We start from the raw sequence: 8,267 nt of genomic DNA on the forward strand, positions 1-8,267 counted from the left end.
TTAGATTAGATTTGCGCTGCTTTTTTGTAGTGAAATACCTTTCTGTAAGTATTTGTACTTTATGCCACCTTACGGCATTCAAACTTGAGTGAGTGTGGAGCATAGTTATTAAGGCCACCAAGGCTTGTTAACAGCTATTATGTTAGCCAGATCTACATTTGGTTGTCAAACACAAAGATCCTCCTGGTCATCCTCAACATGTTCATTCGACTTCATTCAAAACTTCTACAGACTCCGGGTGCCATCAGGGACGGGTGTCCTGTCACAATTAGTCCTTAACAGACCAATCAGCATACATTAGCAGGATGCTAGCGCTTTATGGGCTATGCTGTCTCCCCAGTAAGAAAAACGAAAGGGAATTAGTATTTTTTCATTTTAATTCTGATATATAATCGATAGGCCTACTGTATTTGCAAAAAACTAAAACAAAATTTGGGTGTAAATAATTATTTTAGCCATTAGCACCATTCACTCACATTCATTGAGGACTGCCTCATGAGTGCCCTCTAGGTGAATTGACGCCAATTTTCCATAGAAGGGATCTGGTGGTGTGCACATTTCGACAAGTTAGTGTTGTTTTCAAATCAAACACGGCCGTTGCGCACTTACCAGAAATGACAACTAGCTAGTTAGCAAGCTAGCGTTGGCAAGCTAGCGTTAGCATTCACATTATCGTTGGTGGTATTAAATCCTTACAGATTGCTAAATTAACCCAATAAACCTGCTGATGACTGATATGAAACAACAGTATAGCAACCCATTTGTATAAAGCAGTGTAAGTACAGAACTATTAGATTTGAGACACAGCATATGTTTAGGTATTACAAGGTCTTGTTTCATTGTAATTGACACAACTTTAAATGAGTATGAAAAAAGGCTTTGAATTACTAGAAATGCATGATTCAGGACTTAAAATATATTTATAATAATTATAATATAATATATTTTGGGAAATAGGTAAAGCATACAGGAAGCTATAAAGACTGAGAGTAGGTGGAAAGCTTTCAACCACAACTTTTTTTTTTTTTCTTTTATTAAACAAAAGACATATAACTTGATGATTAGCAGGTAGACTTTGGTGTATTTGCAGTACACAGAGCCAGGCTATCTCTTTCTCTCTGCTTCCAGTCTTCATGTGGTATGAATATTCTCATGTTACTGGCTTCTAGAAAGGGTTTAAGTGCATTTCCCCCCAAATGTCAAACCTAATATATTTATGTCATCCACAAAAGCTAGATAAATGGCTAAAGTAATCCAGTTGCTGTGGGAGCTTACTGTAAAAAAAAAAAAAAAAAAAAAAGGAATGTCTGACTCACTTAATGCTATATCTTGGCTTTCTTGGAATTCTGGCATGATTTTAATTTGGCAGCCAGTCAAAACTTCAGTATTCAGAAGTCTATAAGGAATGTTGTTTAATTGCACACAGTACAAAAGAGACGTGCTCGTATCAGTAACCTCACACAGGATGTGGGTCCACACTTGTTTGTAGCTTCTAGCTAAATTGAAGAGCCAGTCTTTGTCAGACTATAGAGGATGAGTACAGATGGTAAACATCTCAACGCTCCAACGCAGCTGCTTACAGTTTCAGTCAACACTTGCGCACCAGAAGCTCAAAGACTCATCACTGCAGAGGGATGACTCCACTCAGCTATACAACAGATGTGTATATGATCAGTGTTCACTTAGTGTACAGAGCTCACAGTATCTTTATCTCTTTATATTTCACTGAATAGACCTTTTCACTATAGGGATTGTGAGTTTAGAAAAAAAGCACATGTACCTAAAAATAATAATGATGTCTGTGAGTCAGGATGTAATAGCAGCATCCAGGAAGTAGAAACAAAGACATCATTAATAATATTAATTACACCACTGCTTTTCCTCTCAAGATATGTTAAAATATGTGCTTTGAAAAGGGCCAATGATGATTGATTAGCATGTGAAAGCAAACCAATCATTTAAATGAATCCTAACTTAAAGGCATGCTACATATATGTGATAAGTGATGTCACCACAGATGTTTTCAGTCAAGGCACCAGCTGTGACATTTCTAATAGGAGAGTGACCACAAGTGCAAAATGCCTGATTATGTCTAACTACTGTATATGACACGGTGCTTTCAGTGTGTAGTTTAATGTATGTGCTCGTCTGACATCTATGATCAGCCCTCACTACAGGGGTCTTGTCTGTGTAATGCTCTGTCGTACAGGTGGCTGGGGGTACGTATAGAGTTCATTGGGAACTGCATTGTGTTGTTTGCCGCTATGTTCGCTGTGACCGGGAAGGAGAGTCTGAACCCCGGCCTCGTGGGTCTGTCAGTGTCCTACGCTCTACAGGTACGCAGCAATATACTCACTGTCATATGAGCTACTGTAGCTTTCAAAGATCCCCTCCAGACATGTTATCAGATTATGTTAGAGCTATAATAATACAATGTTTGTAATAATAACATGTTTCCTTAAAAACCTCTAAATTGCATCTGTTCCTCTCCTCATTGAAAAATAAAGAATCTCTGAATATGCAAATGTTTCTAAGTTTAACTGTTTGACACCAGACGTCGTCTACTTCACTGTTAAGTCCATTCTCAGTGTTTGTGTACCAGGCTTCAGGTTGTTAGTTGAATACTGGGCCAGGATTGGCTCCAAACTAGTTGTGATGTCACAAATCATAGTCGTAGGCAAAATTAGATTTTTAACGAGCTCAGAAAAACGTTCCACTCTCAGCAGATGAATGTGGAAACAAACTGAACAAGCAAGAGCAAGATGTAAAACATGTATTTAAGTGGAGGGAGACGTTCACTGTTTGCATCGTGAATGATTTAAATCACTAGCTATAGCTTGTTCTTTTTTTCTCAGCATAGGTAGAGAAAGATGTTAGTGATGTATGTTTGTTTTGCTCACAACCAAGCAAGAGACAAACATGGTGGAGCATTTACTTACCTCTAAAAAGAAAAGGGAACATTGACCTTAGATTGAGACAGAAACATTCATCTAAATGAATGCTGATGTTGCTCAGTGTCTGCTGGATGTATAAACAGACACATTTGCAATGCCAACTTAATATATGAGGTGATAATAAATACATGTAAGTGTTATATCTTTATCTTGTCCTGCTAACTCTGGTTGGCCAAAATAATAAAGGAATGTAGCTTTAATCAGCATTAATTAACTTTTATCAGAAGCTGAAACAGTTTCCTACTGAATTACTTTGTCTGTTTAAATAATTAAGTAATGTTAATTTTTCAAACAAAAATATAAATAATATGATGGTTCTGGCTTCCTACATGTGAGAACTGTCCCTATCGTGCTCTTTAGTAAAATGACTGTGTCACTTTGGATCTGGGAACTTGTGATGTTTTAAAGACCATGTGATTAACTGATGAATCAATATTTTAATCAATGATTAAAATAATGAAGTGTACTGCATCCTAACTGATATACAGCAGTATGTAAGGTATTAACACCTCCTAACCTGTCCTGTGTTTATAGGTGACCATGTCTCTGAACTGGATGGTGCGGATGACTTCAGATCTGGAGAGCAACATCGTGGCAGTGGAGAGAGTGAAGGAGTACTCTGAGACCAAGACAGAGGTGTGTGACACGTGTGTGTGTGTGTGCGTGTGTGTGTGTGTGCGTGTGTGTGTGTGTGTGTGTGTGTGTGTGTGTGTGTGTGTGTGTGTGTGTGTGTGTGTGTGTGTGGCTACTTCTGTCTCTTCATTACATTCAACACAAATTAAAGCTGCGTGCGTTTGCTCTCAAAATGAAGCGGTGTTGGCTCGGTGCCGCAGGAACTTATGCAATTAAAAAGTAGGAATTTACCCACATTCCAAAAAAAGTGTCCCGCTGCCAAATCATGTTCTCAAACAACACAGCACCTATAAACTCTTAACTAGATCCAGAAAAAGTTTGATCCCCCCCGGTGCCAACAGGGGCCCCTCTGTTGGATGAGTTAAAACAGGGCATTTGTACTGTACACAGTGTACTTTCTCAGCTGCAGCCATCACCGTATGTGCCCCTTCTGTAGCTGGTAGAGTTCTTAGTGAAAAGCTTTGTTGGGAGCATCCCAGAGGTGAAATAAATGTTTGGCAGCCTGAGCGCACGCAGAGAGCTCCAACTCTTTTTAGAGCGATAAACAAATCAGTTGTGCTAAAAGCCAAGCAGGCTAATGAGTTGTTCAGAAAGTTTTCCTAGTCAGAAATGCTGCGTTTGTGTTCACAGGCCCCCTGGGAAGTGGAGGACAAGAAGCCCCCTCCTAATTGGCCCATGCAGGGGAACGTGGAGTTCCACAACTACAGCGTGCGGTACCGAGAGGGACTGGACCTGGTCCTGAAAAACCTCACCCTGAGCGTCAAAGGAGGAGAGAAGGTGGGGATGGTGTGAGAAGGGGATCAGTAAGGTGTGTGGGGGGTGGGGGGTCAGTAAAGTGGTGTCACTAATCAGAGAGTTGTGTGTGGTGTGTGTGTGTGTTTTTGTGCAGATTGGTATCGTGGGTCGCACAGGCGCCGGCAAGTCCTCCATGACGCTCTGCCTCTTCCGACTGCTGGAAGCTGCAGCCGGAGAGATCGCCATCGATGAGGTTAAGATATCAGAGATAGGCCTGCATGACCTGAGGTCTAAACTCACCATCATTCCACAGGTACACAACTCACACACACACACACACACACACACACACACACACACACACACACACAAATCCAGCTTCACAGATGTCTGTCTTGGTAGTAATATTTTTGACTTCACAGTTTTTCCTCATATGTTGCTCTTGGCAGATGTTTCTGGAGTTGTTTATGTCAGAGGTTGTCAATCACATCTCTGAGACTCAAGCTAATAAACACTAAGTGGAAATGTTACTGCTGAAAGGAACAGAGACGTGAAGTGGAGCCGCTGCTCAGGAGTTTTGCATTCCTATTTCAAAATGTTCTTTAAAAAATATCAATCTTTTAAAGAAAAACACAGGACTTACTTGAATAATGTGATGATGATACAGGTTCATGTTAGGAACACTAGTTTGAATTATTCCAACTTTGTTTCTGAAAAAGTGTTTTAATGTTTTGTCTGTTAGGTTGGCATGGCGAATAACTTTAAATACTACGATACCCATGAGCCTCAGCCATAATTGCTATGGAGATCAGAGCAACTAATGAGTTCTAAATGCTTCATTGTTTCAGTTGTAAAAAGAATGCAGCACCACTTACTGAATTCATCCTAAATCAACCCAGAAATGAAAAGTGAACTGATTTAAATTTGAAGCTCTATAATCGGATGTGTCTTACTAAAAATGCATCTTGGGAGTCGTAGTTAACTGACACCCCATTTTTTTATGTTCACAGTCTTGTACCTTTGACTCTTCATCAAAGAAGAAGATATTTTTCTAATGCAGTTTTCATCTTTTTGACTTATATCTAATTTAATCGAGAGTTATGTCAAATGAATGAATTTTTACTTCCTGAAGTCGATTTTCAGATTAAAATCAGTTCTAACTGTTTTTATCAGTAGTTTAACTTTTGAGACTTTTCTGTTTTATATAATTGTGAATTGAACATTTTGGGGTTTTAGGTTGTTTAGGTCATTTAGAAAATCATCATGATTTTTTTTTTCACTCCTTACTGACAATTTTAGCTTAAAGACAGCATAATAAATAGAAGAATAATAATGTATGTAAAGTATTCATTGCTGCAGCCATAGAAGACTCCTCTCTCCTATCACAAATCACATGAAGCTTGTAATTACAATAACTGTCCACCAAACCTGCATCTGTGTGTCTGTCTGCAATGCCTTCAAAGCCTTTTCTCTGCTACAGGAGCCCGTCCTGTTCTCGGGGACTCTCAGGATGAACCTCGACCCCTTTGAGAAGTACAGCGATGAAGAGGTTTGGAAAGCTCTGGAACATTCTCACCTCCACAAGTTTGTCAGCAACCAGCCGGCAAAGCTGGAGCTGGAGTGTTCAGAGGGAGGAGAGAACCTGAGGTAAGCTCCCAGTGTTTGTTTCTGCTCTGTGAAGCTTCTCTGTAGCTCTGTGTCTCACGTCCTCCTGTGTCCTCAGCGTGGGTCAGAGGCAGCTGGTGTGTTTGGCTCGAGCTCTCCTGAGGAAGACGAGGATCCTCATCCTGGATGAAGCCACGGCCGCTATCGACCTGGAGACGGACGATCTCATCCAGTCCACCATAAGGACTCAGTTTGAAGACTGCACCGTGTTTACCATCGCACACAGACTCAACACAATCATGGATTACACAAGGTTTGATACAGTAGCTAATGATACTGCTTTAAAGGAAAAATCCACCAAAAAAGGATACACTTTATAATGAAGTAAAAGTGCATGAGGCAAGTTAAAATAAAATGGGCTCAGCATAAAATTTAAATACAGGCTCATAGGCTTTTTTTTTTTTTTTTTTTTTTTTTTTTTACATGTGAGACAATTGAACATGTTGGTCTCATGTCTAAATAAGCTGCAATCTACCTGCTAACATTTCTGTGACGCATTCCATCACTGCATACGTCTGTAATAAAGGCAGTTAGATTAAAGGTGCAGTATGTAGGATTTAGTGGCATCTAGCAGTGAGGGTGCAGGTTGCAATCGACCCTACCCTTTCAAGTGTGTAGTAGAATCTACGGTGGCTGAGAGACTTGTAAAAAACACAAAATACCCTCTATAGAGTAAGTGTTGGTTTGTCTATTGTGGGCTAACTGGATGTGAGCACTACATCTATCTTCATATCAGTCTAAGCCATGATAAATAATTTAGTAAAGGAAACTTCAAATTACAAAATTCAGAATAATTATTGTACCTTGTAAACAGCCTGTGTGGTGAAACTGTACTTACAGATTACTATGATTATGACAGTAGTGCAAGTTAAATTTAATGATGTGCGACATAATAACAAGGTGAACCTTTCCTTTAAAGCACATATTGACAGACATTATAAAAACTGTTCAGATGTGTGAATGAGTCCCTCTTCTCTCTCTCTCTCTCTGTGCAGAGTGCTGGTGTTGGACAAGGGACAGATTGCAGAGTTTGACACTCCTACAAACCTCTTATCACAGAGAGGAATCTTCTACGGCATGGCTAAAGACGCAGGAATAGCACAGTAGAACCACCATCTTGTCATAAACCCGGGTTGAGGATCAGCTTAGTCCAATCTGACTCTGAGCTTCAAACCTGGCAGTGGAACTGAAGAGTACCTTTTTATGCGCACTCGGTATTTTTTCAGGGCACTTACTGTGCGTTTTGAATTCAGCTTGAGGCCAAGCCTGAACTCCTTCACAGACTTGAATCAATTAGCACTTGCAAACATTTCTAGTGTTTGTGTGAATCCACAGCGGGACACGTACATACTCTTTTTGTGATTGTCTTAAGTTTCTGGCACTGACTGTATCGTCCTGTGTGGCAAACACCATCAATTTGGCATCTATAAGTAGGAAAGCGGAGTAAATAAGAGATAACAAGCCATATTTGCAAAAACTAGTTGATCCAAGTCTGACCTTTAGTGCCTTCTGCCAGTGGGATGAAGAAAGCCAGTGAATGTATCATTTTCTAATCGGCTGTCTGCTGCAAAACAAACAACAAAAAAAGGAGGAACTTTTTTATTTTATTTTTTCTACAAAGAAAAATACTGTGCCACTGTACTGTCCTCTAAAAAAAAAAAAAAGAAACATACACTTTTGTGATAAACCCACTTATTTTTGTACTGTACCATTATTTAAGCTACTTTTTAAAGATTTGTCTCATCTAGGGAAGTTTGCTCAGTTTAAATATGTGATTCTTTTGTGAACCAAATCTATAAAAACTTGAATTCTGTACCACCAAAATATGAAATATGATGCCTTTATTAAAAAAAAGGAAAAAAAGAGGGTTGTGTGCTGTCTTGTAATTACACATTGTGAGAAGTAGGTGGTCAGTGAAGAGGTCAGTGTGCATGTAGGCAGGAAAGGTCTAGCAATGACGGAACTGTACTATCCAGTATTTGTGGAGTTTGACCCATAATAAGGACTAACAGTCAGGATGTGTTGGCCTCTGCTGCTAACATTTTGACCATTCTTTGGTCTTTCCCTCAACTTTATTGAGGTCCAGCAATAAATTGCTAAAGTATCCCTTTAAAAAGGAAAAATCAAAATACAGTTAGTATAATGTGTAAACACTTGAAAAAATCAAATCACATGCTTTATTCGCAACATTTATATGAAACTAAAAGTGAAATTTGATTAATATACAGTACCAGTCAAAAGCTTGGACACATTTTCTCATTGATGTGAATGGGAAAGTGT

General features: G+C 39.3%; 1 protein-coding gene across 1 annotated transcript in view; it reads left to right on the forward strand.

Moving 5' to 3' along the window:
* abcc3 (ATP-binding cassette, sub-family C (CFTR/MRP), member 3) overlaps positions 1-7,919 on the forward strand; it is a 61,442-nt gene extending 53,523 nt beyond the window's left edge. Inside the window, exons 25-31 of the mRNA XM_062442023.1 lie at positions 2,210-2,336; positions 3,489-3,590; positions 4,218-4,364; positions 4,477-4,635; positions 5,803-5,969; positions 6,046-6,240; positions 6,983-7,919. Coding sequence (XP_062298007.1) covers positions 2,210-2,336; positions 3,489-3,590; positions 4,218-4,364; positions 4,477-4,635; positions 5,803-5,969; positions 6,046-6,240; positions 6,983-7,094 — 1,009 coding nt within the window. The 3' untranslated portion in view covers positions 7,095-7,919. The remainder of the gene's footprint in view (positions 1-2,209; positions 2,337-3,488; positions 3,591-4,217; positions 4,365-4,476; positions 4,636-5,802; positions 5,970-6,045; positions 6,241-6,982) is intronic.
* Positions 7,920-8,267: the final 348 nt, after the last annotated feature.

This window comes from Scomber scombrus, chromosome 21 (genome assembly GCF_963691925.1).
Source record: "Scomber scombrus chromosome 21, fScoSco1.1, whole genome shotgun sequence".
In the NCBI taxonomy this organism is placed as follows: domain Eukaryota; kingdom Metazoa; phylum Chordata; class Actinopteri; order Scombriformes; family Scombridae; genus Scomber; species Scomber scombrus.